The 20431-nt window shown below is 30.1% G+C and overlaps 1 protein-coding gene and 2 long non-coding RNA genes across 3 annotated transcripts; 2 read left to right on the forward strand and 1 right to left on the reverse strand.

The window, feature by feature from the left end:
• Positions 1-6501: 6501 nt before the first annotated feature.
• LOC135924956 (uncharacterized) lies at positions 6502-8904 on the reverse strand. The gene has a single exon (XM_065460095.1). It carries the CDS (start codon positions 8902-8904, stop codon positions 6502-6504), a length of 2403 nt encoding a protein of 800 aa, XP_065316167.1.
• A 1418-nt stretch (positions 8905-10322) lies between these two features.
• Positions 10323-10818, forward strand: LOC135922390 (uncharacterized). Its single transcript, XR_010570871.1, has 4 exons — positions 10323-10375; positions 10437-10501; positions 10557-10643; positions 10684-10818. It is a non-coding gene; the product is annotated as an uncharacterized LOC135922390 (long non-coding RNA).
• Positions 10819-10874: 56 nt separating this feature from the next.
• Positions 10875-11156, forward strand: LOC135922391 (uncharacterized). The gene is made up of 3 exons (XR_010570872.1): positions 10875-10929; positions 10975-11034; positions 11087-11156. It is a non-coding gene; the product is annotated as an uncharacterized LOC135922391 (long non-coding RNA).
• The last annotated feature ends 9275 nt before the right edge of the window (positions 11157-20431 follow it).

Consider the following 20431-nt stretch of genomic DNA (forward strand, 5'->3'; position numbering starts at 1 on the left):
CCGTATTTAATGTTAAATTAAAATGACTAAACTACAATTGTCGTATATAATGTTAAATTAAAATGATTAAACTACGAATTGCCGTTTTAATGTTAAAATAAACTACGAATTCCGGTATTTAATGTTAAAATAAACTAAACCACGAATTGCTGTGTATGTTAAATTATAATGATTAAACTACGAATTGCGGTAATTAATCTTAAATTAGAGTGACTAAACTGCATTTTATGTTATATTAAAATGACTAAACTATGAATTGCCGTATTTAATGTTAAATTAAAATAACTAAACTACAAATTGCCGCATTTAATGTTAAAATAAAATAGCTAAACTACGAATTCCCGTTTTAATGTTAAAATATACTACGAATTGCGGTAATTATTGTTAAATTAAAATGACTAAACTACGAATTGCCGTAATTAATGTTAAAATGACTAAAATGTGCGAATTGCACTATATTATGTTAAAATATAATGACTAAACTACGACATGCGGTAATTAATGTTAAATTATAATGAGTAAACTATGAATTGCCGTATTTAATGTTAAAATAAAATGACTAAACTAAGAATTGCGATAATTAATCTCAAATTAGAATGACTAAACTGCCAATTGCGATAATTATTGTTAAATTATAATTACTAAACAGCGAATTCCCGTTTTTAATGTTATAATAAAGTGACCAAACTACGAATTGCAGAATATAATGTTAAATTTAAACTACGAATTTCCGTATTTAATGTTAAAATAAAGTGACTAAACTACGAATTGCCATATTTATTGATAAAATGAAATGACTAAATTACGAATTGCCCTATTTTATGTTAAATTAAAATGACTAAATTACGAATTGCCTTGTTTAATGTTAAAATTAAGTGACTAAACTGCGAATTGCCGTTCTAATGTTAAAATAAAATGAATAAACTACGAATTGCCGTTTTAATGTTTAATTAAAATGACTAAACTACGAATTGCCATATTTAATATTAAATTTAATTGTCTAAACACTATATGATGTTAAATTATAATGGCTAAACTGCGAATTGCAATATATAACGTTAATTTATACGAAATGCGGTAATGAATGTTAAATTATAATTACTAAAATACGAATTGCCTTTATTTTTGTCAAATTAAATTATCTAAACAATATATGATTTTTTTTTTTTTTTTTTTTTTTTTTTTTTCTCTTTAGCTTTCACCTTTTCTGGTGGTAAGCTCCTTCAACATCTCTCTCCACTTTATGTTATTCGTACAATCTCTTTTATCTATTTTATACTTCTTTATATTGGCTCTAACTTTATGGCCCCATTGAAGTTTTGGCCTTCCTCTTTTACGTTTGCCCATCACTTCCAATCTTTCAACTTTATTTCCTATGTAGTTCATAGGCCTTCTCATTGTGTGCCCATACCACCTAAGTCTGTTTACCATTAACTTAGTCTTAATGGGCACTACCTTTAAACTATTTAGTATTCTTGTACTGCGCACCTTATCCTTTCTTGTTACCCCAGCAATCATCCTCAGCATTCTCATCTCCATAGTTTGTAGACTTCTCTCGTCTGATTCTTTGGTTGGCCATGTTTCCGAACTATATAGAATAGTTGGTTGTACTATGGAACTGTAAATTTTTCCCTTTAATTTGTGTGGGATTCTTTTGTCAAATAGCACTCCAGATAAAGATCTCCACTTTAACCACCCTTGATTAATCTTATTCTTTATCTCTTTTTCTATTGTGCCGTTTGTTTGTATAGTGGAGCCCAAATATTTGCAGCTTTCAATTGCGGATATCTGCCAATCATTTATATCAATACTCTCCGTTTCATCTCCTCCTATCACCATATACTCCGTCTTTTCTCTATTTACTTTTAATCCGTGCGTTTCTAGGATATTTATCCAATTCACTAACCTTTCTTTCATTTCATCCTTGGATTCGGCAAGTATCACAATATCATCTGCAAATATCATATTCCACGGGACTGTTTGAGGTATAGACTGTGCTAATACATCTATTACTGTAATGAAGAGAAGTGGGCTGAGAGCCGACCCTTGATGAACTCCTTCGGCTATTGTGAAGCCTGCTGAAGTACCTGTTGTGCTACGGACCATTGTTGTATGTCCCATATACATATCCTCTATTATTCTTATATATTTTTCGGGAACTTTTTTGTGGCGTAGCGCCCACCAGATAAGTTTTCTTGGGATTCTATCGAAGGCCTTTTCTAGATCGAGAAAGACCATGTGTAGCTTTTTGTTCTTTTCCCTGTATTTTTCACTCATTTGCCTAATTGCATGGATAGCATCGGTTGTTGATCTTCCAGGCATAAGCCAAACTGTGTCTCTCCTATTTCGATTATATCTCTTAATCTTTTTTCTATTATTTTTTCGTATAGTTTTAGACAGTGTGACATTAGTTTTATGCCCCTGTAATTTTGACAATTGTGTGGATCCCCTTTATTTTTGAAGATAGGAACTAGATAGCTCTGCCTCCATTTTTGGGGGACCTCTTCATTTCCAAGTATTTTATTGTACAGATTTGTGAGGAGATGTATTCCATCATCTCCTAGTGCTTTAAGGCTTTCTATTGGAATATCGTCTGGACCCCTAGCTTTGTTGTTTTTCATATGCTTGAGGCATGTGATTATTTCTTGTTCCGTTATAGGTTGTACAAGGTTTTGACAAGTCGAGATGCAATATGTGGGAATTAAAGTTGAGAAGCTCCTGAAAATATTCTTTCCATCTATTCATTATTTCTTTTTCCTTTATTATCAATTTCCCATCTTTATTTTTGATTACTTTCGGAGCTCCGTTTATATCCTTAGAGTTCTTTTCTCGCTGTTTGGCTAATCTGTATATTTTATTTTGCCCTTCTTTGGTATGTAGATCTTCGTACATGTCATCGTATGCCATAGATTTGGCCCTAGCCACCGCCTTTGTAGCTAATGTATCTTGACTTGTCATCTGCATTTTTGGATTTGTACCATATTTTATAAAGGGCTTTTTTCTCCTGTATAGTGGTTTGTACCTCTTGATTCCACCACCATAGTTCTTTGTGTGATTTGTTGCCTCCTCTTGTCAAGCCTAGCGTCGATTTTGCAGTGTCTATTAATCTGGATGAAAGGTCTGTCCAGATTTTTTCACTGACTTGTGAGCAATTTATTGTTTCAATGTTTGCATTGATTGCAAAGGCATTGTCATTGTTTTTAATTTGCCCCATTTGATGCATGGTTCCAGTTTTATCTTATTTTGAGTGGATTTATTTGAGATTTGTAAATCCATGATTAGTAGCTTGTGTTGAGCGGCGATATCTTCTCCTGGGATGACTTTGCAGTCTATTACATCTTTTAATCTTCTGCGAGAGATTAGCATGTAATCTATCTGTGTTTTCCTAGTACCACTTTCATATGTTATTAAATGACTGTCTTTTTTCCTATAGTAGGTGTTGGTTAAGGCAAGGTCGAAGGCTTGCGCAAATTTCAGTACGTGCTCTCCTTCATCATTTCTTTCTCCATATCCAAAACCACCATGATGCCTTTTGTAGCTATCTCTTGCTTTCCCCACATGCGCATTTAAGTCACCACCAATTATGACTAGGTCATCCTTAGGGATTTCCATTACGGCTTCATCAAGGATAGCTCTAAAGTCATCTTTCTCTTCTTCCTTGCAACCCGTTTGAGGAGCATATACTGATAGGATGTGTAGTATTGATTGACCAATGCAGAGTTTTATCCTCATTAGTCTATCAGAGATCCTGTTGACTTCTACAACTGAGGAGGTTAGATCTTGACTGAGGATGATGCCGACACCGTTCCTATTGCTAACAAGTCCATTATAGTACAATTTATACCCATCTCCAATCATCAAAGTCTTCTGTCCTTTCCATTTCGTCTCTTGTATGCACGCTATATCAACTTTTCTCCTGTTCAACATTGATGCCAATTCTCTCGTCTTACCTTTAAGCGTCCCAATATTCAAACTTGCCAGTCTTGTCTTCTTTGCTTTGACCTTTACTTTATTTTTCACAGGATGGAGGTCTACACCCTGCGCGTCGCATGGAGGGAACGCCCTAGCTTTCATATTCATATTTTCATTTGTGTCCTTCATTTTGTTTATTGGACAGGTATCCTTAGCACCCGGCTGTCCAGGCCTGTCGGTGACCGGGGTGTCATCTCTAAGCTCCGAAATTCATCATACCATATGTCTTTACACATCAGTCATCGAAGAAAAACTTGAAAGTTTTTATGGTTCTTACCAGGATTGAACCCGCGTCCTTGTTCATACTCATGTTTCCAAGCCTACATCTTACCCATTAGGCCACCCCGGCGATATCTAAACAATATATGATGTTAAATTTAAATTACAAAACTGCGAATTGCCGTATATAATGTTAAATTAAAATGACTAAACTACGAATTGCGGTAATTAAAGTTAAATTAAAATGACTAAACTGCGCATTGCCTTAATTAACATTACATTTAGATAACTTAACTTTGATAGAAAATACTGATGATAATCACCAAACTGCTAATTTTTTTAATTGGTCAAAAATATAAGATTTTATCAACTATATTACCCTACATTCATACTATCCTTTCCTCAATACAAAATTTAAACATTTTCCTAATTTATTAATAAAATATGCTGCAATTATTAGCGTTTATAGACATAATCCTCTCTATATATTCAAAAAAATTTAGATTATTAAAAATAACATAACATATTAAAGAGGTATTTTATTTTACAATTTCATAATATATGAATCAAAAAAATGTATTTAGAAAAAATTATAATTATTGACTAATTTTATTTAATTTCAATATAGATATTTATTATAAATAATTTATTTAGTTCATAAATTTACAAAATATAAATGCATTAACAATTTTCATCCGATTATTTGTTAAGAAGCTTTTATGTTATGAATGTACTTTATATATTTACTTAAAATAAAAATAAGTTATATAAATAATTTAATTTATAAATTTACAAACATTATTGATATCTGTTTGGATTTCCTTGTGATTTTTGATAGGGAACTCCTTAGTGTAGTGTCGCAAAATGTTAAATACAGCATATATAAATTTATATATTTTATCGCATATTTTATAAATAAAAAAGGAATTTTACGATTGCAATTTTTTTTCATGTTGCAAGCTCAGGTTATCCATATATTAAAAAATTATAATCATAAATGTAAAGATTCTATCTCAATTTTATTTTATAAATATTAAATTATAAATTAGTATATCTAAATAGTTTACTATAGAAATGAACGTTTTGTAAATAAAATCCCCTTATTTCTCCTTTATTATAAAATAACTAGTTGATAACCCGTCAAAAATGACGGGGATGAGAATTTTATTCGTTCTTTTACGATAATCCCTCCCCCTCCTCCTTCATGCCAATTCCAACCCATTAAGACTAAGAGAGAGGAATTGTCTTTTTTATTCAATGATTGATGAATAATATATTTTACCTTTATTTGATGATGGATGAATCAGACATTTTCCTTTTTATGAGATGTGATTTCGAAATTTATATTTTAAATTACAAAAATTAAACAATATCTCTTATTAGCACCCTAAATACTAACATTATTTACCAGAGCTCCTGTTAGTCAGAATTACTGTTCACTCCCCACCGCGTGAAGGTAGGAGATGGATATTAGGGGAGCAAAGAAATGAAAAAAAGAATGAAAACAAGAAGGAAGAAATAGAAAAAAAGAGACAAAGATATGAATTATAAGAAAATATAATAAATATTTATACTTCAAGAGTTGATGATTATCGGGTTACAACACATATGCATTTGTAGCCATATAAAAAATATAATATAATAAATTTTATAATATAGAAAATTTTACCTAAAAAAGGAGATTTCAATCTCTTTTCTTTGCTCAAGGTGGTTTCGTTTTTGAAGATGATGTTGTGATTTCCTTGCTCGTAGTTTGTCGTAAATAACCTGAAATAAAACGTGTAAATTGAAATTAAATAGAATATACTGTTGTTGGTGAGGAAGATGGTTTAGCGATGGTGAAGAAGTTCTCTTTTCTTTGCTCAAGGTGGTTTCGTTTTTGAAGATGATGTTGTGATTTCCTTGTTCGTAGTTTGCCGTAAATAACCTGAAATAAATCGTGTAAATTGAAATTATAAAATAGAATATACTGTTGTTGGTGAGGAAGATGGTTTAGCGATGGTGAAGAAGTTCTCTTTTCTTTGCTCAAGGTGGTTTCGTTTTTGAAGATGATGTTGTGATTTCCTTGCTCGTAGTTTGCCGTAAATAACCTGAAATAAATAAATTGAAATTAAATAGGTGGGATTTAAACACTATTTGTAGGAAGATCAGAATTGCTGCGTGATAGCCCATCTCCAATTTTAAGTAACCAAGCATTGTAATCAACTTGATCTGATGAAATACGCATATTATCAATCAAATGTATTATTTTAAAATGACTCCATAAATATGAACTTTTTATACAGGACTCTATAATATCGACTTTAAGCCTTAAGGCACTACTGGTAAAGTCTGTCTAAAATCACCACCTAATAAAATTACTTTTCCGCCAAATGGGTGGGAATTTTTCATAATGTCTTTAAGTAATCGGTCAATGCATCGCAAAGCGTGTTTAGTCATCATTGTGGCCTCATCAATAATAATCAATTTGCTATTTTTAATATCTAGAGCTAGCGAACTATGTAAATTCATATGGGATGTAGAAGTTTCAAAGATAGGCACAGGTAATTTAAATCCGCTATGGATGGTTCTTCCCCCCTTTAAAATAATAGAGGATATGCCGGTGGTTGCAAAAGGCAATACAATTTGATTTTTTGCTCTTATATAACACATTAAGGTATTGTAAAGATACGTTTTACCTGAACCTCCAGGGCCATCCACGAAGAAATATCTTTCTGGAATATTTTCTAATTCAATCGCTTGTATAATTAAATCAAAAGCATATTTTTGTAATTGGTTTAATTTAGATATACGCTCGATTGAATCGGCAGCTTCAACATGGGCATCATAATGTTGTTTTGGGGGGATTTTTGTAGGTGAAGGAAGATCAAAACTTTGACAGCATAAACCATGATCAAGAAAAACGTTTTCAATGTCCATTAAAGCCATGTTTATTGCAATTACTTCTGAATATTGACGCAAATAATCTTCAATCATCATAAATCTGAACCTATTCCATAGATATGCAGGATTTTCAGGCTGACAAAAAATGCAGATAAAGGCAAAAGTACTCCGTAGTTGTGACGGCATTTGATATATTGATCCCTCTTCTAAGCATGATTCCCACTCTTTATCATCTGATAACAAATTTCTTTTAATAGCTGCCTCTTTAAAAGTACTCATTAAAATTCCATTAATAGTTTTTAAATAATCAAAACTTGTAGCCCCGCAAACATGAAGTAATAATAATCGAAGGAAGAATCGTTCACCAGAATTAGGATGAACGGAATACATTCTCGAAATTACATTTAATCGTTTTTTTCTTAGTTTCCAATGGTAATTTGTAAACACATAATGATAAGGTATTTCCCCATAAAGATATTGTCTAGCATTTAGATCTGTCTTATTTAACTCAAACCATGCCGTTAAAGTAGTATGTTTATTTTCTGATCTCAATAAAGCATCTCTTTCATGTCCAGCAGTGAAATATACTGGCTGTTGTAAAGGTAAATGAATTCCTAAGCGAATAACAGCGTGCGAGCGGTCATGCATATTATTTTCTAATAATCTCCACATTGATTCACATGCACTCACATATCGCGCATTTAAATGTGATTTAATTTCGTCATGAATATTTATATTTGAAGCAACATTAATGTCGACATTAGTACAGTCATAGCCCTTATAAATATACTTAAAGATATATTTTACCGATTTAATAGATGTACAAATTTCCACGTTAATATGAGCATTGAATTTTAACATTAGATATCGATTATATGGAATAACATAACGATTATCCGTAGGTTTACCGGAAAGAATTGTAATACCATTATCTCGCCTTTTATAATATGGATACCCATCAATATTTGGTCTTGTTTCCATTTGAAAATCCTTCGGAAATTTTTTGGTACATATGCCATTTTCCATGCAAGGCGATTTGGGGTTAAATATCCCGCAAGGACCATGTATCATAAAATGGGTAACAATCTGAAAAAGTTTAGGATCGAGAATTTTATCTGGCATTTCGGCACAAACAAATTTATCTATAGCTTGAGATGTTTCAATTTTGCTATCATCGTTTAAAATAATAAGTATATGGGCATGAGGCAAACCTCTTTTTTGGAACTCGATTGTATATATAAAAGCCATAGATTTACCAAATAAATTTTTTTTATTTATATCGAACAATAATTCATTTAATTTCAATTTAAAAACACGGGCTATTAAATCTGGTCTATCTGTAGGACTTTGCCCGGGAAATAGATTTTCCTTAATTTCACGCCAATTAGGATTGCATGTAAAAGTAATAAAAAAATCAGGTTTGCCAAATTTGAGCACAATGGCCATTGCATCGTGATAGCGTTCTCGCATATTTCTTTGAGAACCTTGAAAAAATGATGGTAATATTACTGCTTTGCAGGGAATTATATTGTTTGACTTTGTTTCCAAGTAGTCCATTAATCCAGAATATTCATCTACTCGTAATTTTGGCTGATTTTGTCTAATAAAATTTAAATTATTCGCCTCGACCTGTAAATAGGAATCAACAATATATTGTTGTGATAATTTCCCAACAAAAAGGATTGGGTTGAATTCATTTTCACGAATTGCTAATCTAAATATTTTAAACTGTAGTAGTGAGATATTTGCCCTTGTACGCCCTGTATCTTCACCCTTTAAATCTGGTTTCCAACCAGGGTCACCAAAAGGAAATAATAGAGGATATACCATTGGATCAAGATTAGGGCTTAATATATTTATATTTATCAGATCACTACCATCAACTCGAGGATAGACCTTGATATCCCGTTTAAATGGGGGTTACTATTCTCCTGTAGACTTCTATATATTATTAAAAAATAATATCAAGCAAGTTTTGGAGGTCTGTAAATAGCTGCTTAAAATAATTAAAAACATTCGGCTAGTGGATAAGATAATAAATATTTAAAAAAAAATAATTTGAAGATATTCCATAATTTATCATTGTAACTATAAAATTCAATAAGATATTCAGTTAAACCAATTTAACTAAATGGGTCTCGGGATTTTTTTAAAACTATTAGCAATACATATATTATACTTTTATTTACAATATCAAAAGATTAAGAGATATAATCGAAATAGGAGAGACACAGTTTGGCTTTATGCCTGGAAGATCAACAACCGATGCTATCCATGCAATTAGGCAAATGAGTGAAAAGTACAGGGAAAAGAACAAAAAGCTACACATGGTATTTCTCGATCTAGAAAAGGTCTTCGATAGAATCCCAAGAAAACTTATCTGGTGGGCGCTACGCCACAAAAAAGTTCCCGAAAAATATATAAGAATAATACAGGATATGTATATGGGACATACAACAATGGTCCGTAGCACAACAGGTACTTCAGCAGGCTTCACAATAGCCGAAGGAGTTCATCAAGGGTCGGCTCTCAGCCCACTTCTCTTCATTACAGTCAGTGGCGTAGCTACGGGGGGGGTTTTCGGGTTTGGACCCCCCCCCCAGAGCAATTAATTTTTTTTTTAGAATATTCGTTTAAAAGACTCAAAAGTGACTTTATATCAAATAAATACCATGAATATTAATATTTTTCTGGTTTTGATGTTTGTGGAAGGATATTATTACTTTTAATTTTAAATATATATATATAAATTATTCTGTATATTATTTTAAAGTCATTGATAATAATCTATTAATTTTAATAATATATTATTGATGCATTTTTAAAAAAATATTTATTATAAATTATCCAAGATATGGTTCGAAAATAATAATATGAAATAAAAAAGTGCATAATCTACCCCCCCCCCCCCTCAGAGCAATTTTTTTAGATTATTCGTTCAAAAGACTCAAAAGTGACTTTATATCAAATAAATACCATGAATATTTATATTTTTCTGGTTTTGATGTTTGTGGTAGGATATTATTACTTTTATATATATAAAAATTATTCTGTATATTATTTTAAAGTCATTGATAATAATCTAATAAATTATAATAATATATTATTTATGCATATTTAAAAAAATATTTATTATAATTTATCGAAGATATGGTTCGAAAATAATAATATGAAATAAAATAGTGCATAATCTACTTTCTCATGCTTTTGAGGTTAAAAAATATTTAATCCAGTGTACTAATTAATATCTTATGCATTATAGGCTCTATTGAAAATAATAAGGATGATGTAAATACACCAGGTCAAAATAACATTTAATATAAAAAATATTAAAAATTAATAGCTAACTATTTTTATTTTAGAATTAAAATTAAACACCTAGTCATAGTTTTAACTAAATTAAAATTGCCAGTACAAACCACTTTGGGTAATTTATTATTTTAAATAATTTTGGCTAACCAAAATATTTTGACATTTATAAGATATACCCAAACGTAGGAGGGAAGAAAATGATCTTGATACACTCATTTATATACCCAAAGACCATATAAAATCACTACCTAGTACAAGTAATATAATCTATTAAGATTTAAATATTTTTTATTATAGATTTAGATATATCAAGTATTACATTTAATAAAAATGATGATAGTCAACAAAATGAACACACCAAATCACTAATTAATATAGAAAATCAAAATTTTAATGATGAACTTGATATCATAAGCAACAATTTACTACCCACATCAGGTATTTTATAATGACCTTATTTAAATGAATCACTAATTAATATAGAAAATCAAAATTTTAATGATGAACTTGATACCATAAGCAACAATTTACCACCCACATCAGGTATTTTATAATGACCTTATTTAAATGAATCACCAATTAATATAGAAAATCAGAATTTTAATGATGAACTTGATATCACAAGCAACAATTTACCACTCACCTCAGGTATTTTATGAACTTATATGACCTTATTTAAATGTATTCATTTAAATTTTAGAAATACCTAGATACTCTATAAAAAATTATGATAAAAATAAGCTAAATACACTTGATCACTTCAAATCTCTACCTAGTAAAAGTAATGTTAACTATTACCTTTAAATATTTATATCATAATTTTAGGTATATCAAGTATCACATTGAAGAAGAATGATAGTAGTCAACAAAATTTTATAGGCTGTATCAATTTAGAATTTAAAGGTTATCTAATATGTTGTTTTATTTTAATTTATTTTTATAGGAATATCTCAATTAATATTCACACCAAGGGGTAAAAAAAATAGTGATAACAAACAAAAAAATACACTAAGTCACAACAAATCACTATCTAATAAATGTAATGTAATCAATTACTTATTAATATTTACATTAAAATTTTAGATATATAAAAAATCTAGGTAGAATTTAAATGGAAATGAAGTTCCACTCATGTCAGGTATTAGTCTTATTTAAATTATATTTATTTAAAATCTTAGCAATTCCCACATACTCCAGAAAACTAAAGGATAATAGACAACCAATTATACTAGATCATTTAGAACCATCACCTACTACAAGTGATATAGTCTATTACTTTATACTTATAATAATCAAAAGTTGGTTCCAAAGCTAACATGTCATCTATGATTATTAGCCTAGGTTTCTCAATATTAATTTTAAACATCTATCATATATTGGTAAAAAAATATTGCCAACACAATTTTGATTTTTTCACTTTGAAGGATATCGACTTAAATTTACAGTTTAAAAAAAAACATTTATTTTTTAATCTATAGTTTTAATGTGTTTACTAATTATAAAATATATCATTTATAATTAAGGCAATATAATATTTATAATTAAAGCAATTTATATGTGTAATACTAATATTTATAATTAAGGCAATATAATATTTATAATTAAAGCAATATAATATTTATAATTAAAGCAATATAATATTTATAATTAAAGCAATATAATATTTATAATTAAATCAATATAATATTTATATTTTAAATAATCGCTTTTTATTTGTAAATAACTTCTAAAAGTATAATAAAATGAAACGTATATCAATAAAATTGTGTCAATGTGTTATTTTAATTAAAATTAGTGGCTCAATTTTAGCCGATATGGCTAACTCAATATATTAGCCAGAAAATTTTGCTCATGGAGATACAAGTTTTATATTATTCGAGAAATCTCTAGGCTTGAACAATATTTTTTGGCAAAAATATTGAGTTAGCTGTTTATAAAAATCAGCTCAAGTCGAGCCGTTTAACAACACTAATTAAAATAATTAATAATTCTAGGACTTATATATTATAAGAAAAACCAATATGATTTTTAAGATAAACCCGGCAGGCTTTTATATATGGACCCCCTCTAAGGAAAATTCCTAGCTACGCCACTGATTACAGTAATAGATGTATTAGCACAGTCTATACCTCAAACAGTCCCGTGGAATATGATATTTGCAGATGATATTGTGATACTTGCCGAATCCAAGGATGAAATGAAAGAAAGGTTAGTGAGTTGGATAAATATCCTAGAAACGCATGGATTAAAAGTAAATAGAGAAAAGACGGAGTATATGGTGATAGGAGGAGATGAAACAGAGATTATTGATATAAATGAATGGCAGATATCCGCAATTGAAAGCTGCAAATATTTGGGCTCCACTATACAAACAAACGGCACAATAGAAAAAGAGAATGTTTAGAACCAAGTTATAATTTAATAGGACTGGTGCAGCCATTCATAGATGCCATCAAGTAGAGTGCTATTTGACAAAAGAATCCCACACAAATAAAAGGGAAAAATTTACAGTTCCATAGTACAACCAACTATTCTATATAGTTCGGAAACATGGCCAACCAAAGAATCAGACGAGAGAAGTCTACAAACTATGGAGATGAGAATGCTGAGGATGATTGCTGGGGTAACAAGAAAGGATAAAGTGCGCAGTACAAGAATACTAAGTAGCTTAAAGGTAGTGCCCATTAAGACTAAGTTAATGGTAAACAGACTTAGGTGGTATGGGCACACAATGAGAAGGCCTATGAACTACATAGGAAATAAAGTTGAGAGTTTGGAAGTGATGGGCAAACGTAAAAGAGGAAGGCCAAAACTTCAATGGGGCTTTAAAGTTAGAGCCAATATAAAGAAGTATAAAATAGATAAAAGAGATTGTATGAATAACATAAAGTGGAGAGAGATGTTGAAGGAGCTTACCACCAGAAAAGGTGAAAGCTAAAGAGAAAAAAAAAAAAAAATCAAAATAATTCAAAACAAAAAAGAAATATATTCAATTATAAATATAATCATTTATCACTATTCTGCACTATTTATTATAAATTTATTTTAGGCTGTTGGACTTTATTTGCTGATTATCTCCACTCTCCTTATTTATTTCACAATTTAACCATGATTTACGAAAACTCCACCAAATTTATCTTTATAACCTAATAACCGATTCAAATAGATGTCATTGTTTTTGATAAACTCCTAAAATACGAATTGCTAAAAACTACGAATTGCCAGGTAAATTGCGAATTGCAATGACTAAACTACGAATTGCGCAAATTAATGATATTATGATAAAATGTTGCAAAATAGGATGACTTATATAAAGTTAAAAGGAATAAACTACGAATTGCCGTATTTTATGTTAAATTAAAACGATTAAAGTGAATCATGCTGTTATGCAATTAATATTTTTATATATCACTCGCAATCCAATCCAGTGGATAATAATAAAATCTTTTTTCATTTTTGTAATCTAATATACGCTTATTGACTTTTTTATTCTTCACTTTTATATCTAATAATTAAATAATATTTTATTCCTTTCCATGTCAAATCGATCAAACACTTTCGGCCGATCCCTTTTAAAATTCTTAAAAATTTCATGAATTATTAAGATAGGTAAATAAATGAATGATAAAGCCATTTATTTTAGCTCGCTAGCACACCTGGTTCCCGAGTAGAGGCTCAAAGGGGAATCTGCAAAATTTTTAAAATACCTCTATCTCAAAAACTAGTTATAGTAAAAAGGTATATTATATATCAAATTGTAGGTAAAAAAAATCTCTAAAGGGCTTATAAAAACAATAAAGATTGGCGCCAATTTGAGCCGTTAATTGGTTTACTTATTTTGCTTTACCTGTGTTTTTAAGTAAAAAAAGAAGTTTGTTTTCGAAATTTTTTTTTGCTTTTTATTTTGACACCTTTGCTAAATTATATACAATGTTAAAACTTTGGCGATGCTATCGACTCTTCCAAATTAGACATTTTTATTAAAAACTTTAAAAAAAATAGATGGCGCAAATGTAAAATATTATTCCTAAGGAAAATGAAAATATTCATACATTTATAAGAAATGTGATAAAAATTTCCAGTTCTTCCCCCACCCTCCACAATCCTTAATAGTTTTACATTTTTTATATCTCGACTTTGCTACTATAGCGGATGCTTATCCACTCGATAATATATAACAAAAACTATTTTATTAGACATTTTCTATTATATTTTATGAGCATATTATTTAACAAAATAAACTGTTTAAAACTATCTCTCTTTCTATATAATATTTTTTACTTGCCCGTTCAGATTTATTTTAAACAATCGTCTGTCTACCAAAGCATTCAGGATTTGAAGAATGCAAAAACATATATTCTAGGTGCAGATCTTTTTATTCCATATAATAGATGGACGTACCATGTTATAATATCAAAATGTTGCAACCCATTTAATCTAAAAAGACATGCTCATTATCGTAAGAATCTAAGAATGATTATACCCTGAATGACCACAAAAAATTTAGCAATCAATTTTTGTTTCTATATTAAAAAATAGTGAAAAGATTCAAGTTCAAAAATTATTAATTTTAATTTATTTACGATAGCTATATCTTAAATTTATAGGTATTCATTAAAATATTAAAATTGGATTATCTAAATTTTGTAATCTTCGCCCAGATAATTGTGTATCACTTGGCAGCAACGGTACCCATTCAATATGTGTTTGCTCCATTCATCAAAACACAAAATTAATACTGATGAATTTGCCCAAAATTACTTCTGCTTTTCAGATGGAGCAGCAGCTAAATATAAAAATCGCAAAAATTTAATCAGGGGATTTCGAGATAAAAGCTGACTGAAATTTCTGGGCCACATCTCATGGCAAATATGCCTATAACGGGGTCGGAGGTACTGTCAAACGTTTAGTGGCCAGGACTAGTTTATAAGACCTGTTTCAGAACAAATCAGGCGCGTGCTTAGCGGGGGGTGGGCAGGGGGACAATTCTCCCCAAAGCCAAAAAAAGCAGATGCCGGATTATATTTTTCAAAAATATTATTGTTAATATTAATTTATATTTGTTAATATTTATTCCTATCTCGTATATATATTTAATTACATTTATTTATCACATACATTCATCTACTAAGTTATTATCAATTAATTTCGATTTAGAGTTTTTCTTGGCTTAATTTACCTATTATTTTCAAATTTTAGTGGCGTATTATTTATCAAAATTTCTAGTCAAATAATAATTATCTCTGAAACTCCTTGTCCAACAGGGAGAAAGATATTGTAAGCTTGTCCAACGAGATCGAGTGTTCACCATCAAGCAGTAACCGCTTTTATTGTGTTAGAAGAGCCGATTATTAATGCTATTACTGAAATATCACAACGGCCTGAAAGAAATATTTTCTCAAAAGCAAGAAAATTATTGTATTCAATACTTATTAAAAAAAATTTTCTCATTAGAATGTATTATTTAATTATACAACTATTTTATGTAATACTTTTCAAAAACATGACATTGACTTGATTAAGAAGATGAGAATAGCGGAGAGCATTTTATTAGAACTCAAGCAAATTAGAGCTAATGTTGATGAAGAATTTCATATTTTATAAGTGATTGTTGAGTCAAAAGCGAGCTATCCATGTTTAATATTTGTCCCCCTCGACTTGCAGCAAGCAAGCTCATCGCCAAAACATTAATATAGGATCAATAGTAGAGTATTATAAAACAAATGCCCTTTTTATTTCATCATGCAATACTTACAAATCCGCAGATATTACTTCTACAAAAGCCTTTTCAACCTTTTTCAGATGGTGATAGGAAAAAAAAAATATTTGTTAGATTTTTATCATGAAGATGTTAAAATATCTTATGATGCCTTATTAGCAGGGATGTGAACCCTTCGACAAAAAAAAAGGGTCCGGGTTCGGGTCTGGTAATAAATTTAAAAAGGACCCGGGTCCAGGGTTCGGGTCCGGGTTCAGAGGAAACATAAAAATAATGACTCAAAATAAAAAAAAATTTCATTCATTTTTTATTATACTTCAATATATACACATTTATAATTCGAAATGAGATAATTTATATTTTAAATATTTTATTCAATCGCACAATCATGATATCTTCTAAAATATCATCCTTCAGATTTCCACGTAAATTAGTCAACGATGAAAATCCACGTTCTACGCTTACCAAAATAGATAGTCATTTTTATAATACATAATTTTTTTTTTTTTAATAATATATTTTTATTCAATATAGTTTTCTCACATCAAATATAAAATAAAATAAAATAAAACAATATTATATAAAAACGGAGGTGGGACTACAAGTTCCCAAAAAACATGCGTAATTATATTTTAAAATTGTGATTTGAAGGTTTTGTTTTAAAAAATAAAATTCTTTAGGTTCTGATGTAAGGGCTCTTGTTTATCCCCTATATTTTTTAAAAACTTTAAAGTTCCGCTTGGCATATGTCCAAGGGAAGAGATAACAATCGATGTAAAAATATAATTTGTGAATTTGGAATATTTAATTTTTTTTTCTCGGCTATATAAACCGGATTAGAATTTAATTTTTTTGGGAAAGAAGATACGCCTGTGAAGTCCCAAATTAAGGATTTCCCTAAAGACCAAGGCACGGAAGTTAAGCCATCATCTAACGATAAATTTGTAGGCTCCAGGATGTTTGCTATTCGGGCCCTGGTAAGAGAACGGCTAATAGCTAAATTAATTGCTGCATGCCTTGCATGCCTGCCTTGACTATATATACAATTTAGACCATATCTCTATTTGGAGTCAACTAATATTTTACATTTGATGCATGTATGTGGTTGAACAATGTTACATCCAAGTCGATGGCCTATGGCAACTCTTAATTGTTCATCTGATAAGAGGTTACCTAGGTTACGACTTGGTAATGCTTCCAATCATTCATAACCACTAGTACATTCAGCATTCTGTAATAGTTGAATATACTCCAAAGGGGGGTTTGATGAGATTATTTTAAAAAAAATTTTAATTAAAGGTTCGAAAATAGATTGGTGTGTTAAGATCGTGGGTAAGACAGCTTCAGGTGGAGCTAAAGATACCCAGGCTGTCAAGGCTGAGTTTAAAAGGTTATCTTTAGGAGAGATAAAAGAAGATATCATGGCGTTATTCATCAAACGCGATGCCAAAAATGAGGAAAGAGATATAAGATCAACTTGATTACCAAAACGATAAACCATTTGGACAACAAACTCTCTGTGACTTCTCCGATGAAATTATCAGAAGAGAGAATGTTGCGTTATAATCTAATTCTTTATTTTACTTTTTGTTTTTGAACTTTTTGTAATCTAATTTTTATTATTTTTTGTAATTCAATTTTATAACTTTATTGCGTAACCTTATTTTTATAACTTTCGGCGTAACTTTACTTTTTATATTTTATAATATTTTTACTTTTTTGTTTTTCGTTTGTATTCTAATTTGGACTTATAAAAATGTATATAAACGAAGTGTGAATTGGAAAAGACAGTTATAATAAAGTTAAATATAAATAAACACATTTTTACTTTTATACACATTATCATGTTACTTTGCATGTTAAAACAGTTTCTAATTCTTATTTGATCTAAATGTCTCCTCAAAATACCTTTTCTGTCTTAATTTGGAACATCATATCACTTTCTTTATGTGTGATCATACCTTTGCCTAATTTATCATCACCTTGTACTTTGTACCAAACAAAATCTCCTATGTTAAAGGTTCTATTACGTGGTAAAGTAACGTTTATTTTGTTCTCCTTCTCCTCCAACGGTTTTAATAAGTCCCATTTAATTCTAACATCTCGATTGAACATTCTCTGAGAAGGTGTAACACCTGTAGTATCATTACGCGTATTTCTGTAATTAAATAAAAAATTGCCAAGTGCGATATCTAGGTCAATTTTAATATTCCTTTTCATATGTGTTTTGAACGTTATCACCATGCGTTCTATCTGGCCATTGGATTGCTGGTGATACGCAGATGTGAGCACATGTTTGATACCGAAATTGTTGCAAAATTTTTCAAAATCGTTACTCGTAAAGTTAGTGCCGTTATCAGTAACTATAGTTTCAGGTATTCCATATAGCGAAATAGTTTTAAAGATTTCTTTTAAAGTAACATCTGTCGTAATATTTTTAACAGGAATAATAATTGGAAATTTGCTGTAGGCATCGACTATTATCAACCAATTTTTTGTGAAAAACGGACCCGCATAATCTATATGTATTCTTTCAAACGGTTTGATTGCCGAAACCAATGGTTTTTGTATCTTTATAGGATTATCATGATATATGTTACAATCGTCACAACTTTTCACTTCCATTACTATGTCATTATTTATACCAGGCCACCACATGTAATCTTTGGTTAAGGATTTTATTTTTCCTGCTCCCAAGTGACCTTCATGTAATGACTGTAGTATATTTTTTCTCATAGAAGACGGAATTATGATTCTGTTGCTTTTGTAAAGACAATCCTTAATTATACTTAATTCCAATTCAATATTTTTATAAATGTTATTCATTATAAGCCTGTTGTTATTAATATCATTTATGACTTGTTTTAATTCCATATCTTTCAAAGTTTCATCACGAATTTGATTAAAATTAATAGGTAAATCCCCATATTCATTTATTATAGTGATATTTTCAATAGTTTCATCATGACATTCTTGTGGTAATCTTGAGAGACAATCAGGAACAACGTTATATTTACCGGCTTTATACTTTATATTAAAATCATCTCCTCCTAATGTAATATTCCACTTCTGGAGTCTTAAGGACATGGTGCTATTATCCTTAAGACCCTTAGTAAAGATGTGAACTAGAGGTTTATGGTCAGTAAAATTGTAAATTTTGTGCCGATTAAGTATTCCTGGAACCTCTTTATAGCGAACATAATGGCGACAGCCTCACGCTCAATATTGGTATAGTTCATTTCGAATTTTAATAAAGTTCTTGACGCGAAAGCTATAGGTTTTTCTTTACCATCTTTTTCAGTATGAAATAGTACAGCTCCTAAACCACATTTCGATGCGTCAGTGGCTATCCCTATAGGTAATTCAGGGTTAAAATATGTCAAAGCAGGTGGAAGACTAATTAACTTCTTAAGATTATTAAAACTTTTAGAGTGTTTAAGGTTCCAAGCCCATTTTTCTTTGTTGACAATCTTATATAGAGGATCAGCAATTTCTGCAAAATTGTTCAAAAATTTTCTATAGTAGCCAGCCATTCCTAGAAATATTGATAATTCAGCAGCTGATTTTGGTTCTGGCATATTAATTATTGCTTCAATTTTGTCGTGATTAGTATGAATCCCTTTAGCGTCAATATCATGACCCAGGAACCTCACTTTGTTTTTAAAGAACTCACTTTTATTAAAGTTAGATATTAGCCCAAACGATGATATTCTATCAAACACTTTTTTTATGTTGTTAAGGTGGGCTTCATCGTTTTTTACAGTTATAAGTAAATCATCAATATAAAATATGACATCATCCATGTCACCGAAGATTTGATCCATAATCTGTTGAAAAATTGCAGATGAGGTCTTAAGCCCAAAAGGAAGTCTAGTAAATTGGTAATATACCTTGTGCGTAGATATGGTTAAAATATTTCTGCAACTTTTATCAATTGGTATCTGTAGGAAAGCATTTTTAAAGTCAATCTTCGTAAATTTATTTCCTTCTGAAAGTTTAGCTATTAGATCATTGATTCGCGGTAAAGGGTATCTGAAATCTTCTAGAGCTGGGTTTACAGTGTCCTTAAAATCAGCACAAAGCTTAATGCTCCGATCATCTTTGTAGACAGCGGTAACAGGACTTGCCCATCAGAATCATTTACCGGCTCAATTATCTTATCATGTATCCATTTCTTAAGTTCATTGCTAACAAGATCAATTTTTGAATAAGGAATACGTCTAGGCGGTATAATTTTAAGTTGGGCATCTCTTCTTAAATGTAACTTGACACTTGCTTTGTTGATTGGCCCATTAGACAATTTAGATTCACACTCTTTAATTAATT

This window comes from Gordionus sp. m RMFG-2023, chromosome 1 (assembly GCF_954871325.1).
Source record: "Gordionus sp. m RMFG-2023 chromosome 1, tfGorSpeb1-WG-v2, whole genome shotgun sequence".
In the NCBI taxonomy this organism is placed as follows: Eukaryota; Metazoa; Nematomorpha; class Gordioida; order Chordodea; family Parachordodidae; genus Gordionus; species Gordionus sp. m RMFG-2023.

Coding starts and splice junctions, on each gene's coding strand:
- LOC135924956 (XM_065460095.1), bottom strand. CDS start 8,904: ATGGTATATCCTCTATTATTTCCTTTTGGTGACCCTGGTTGGAAACCA.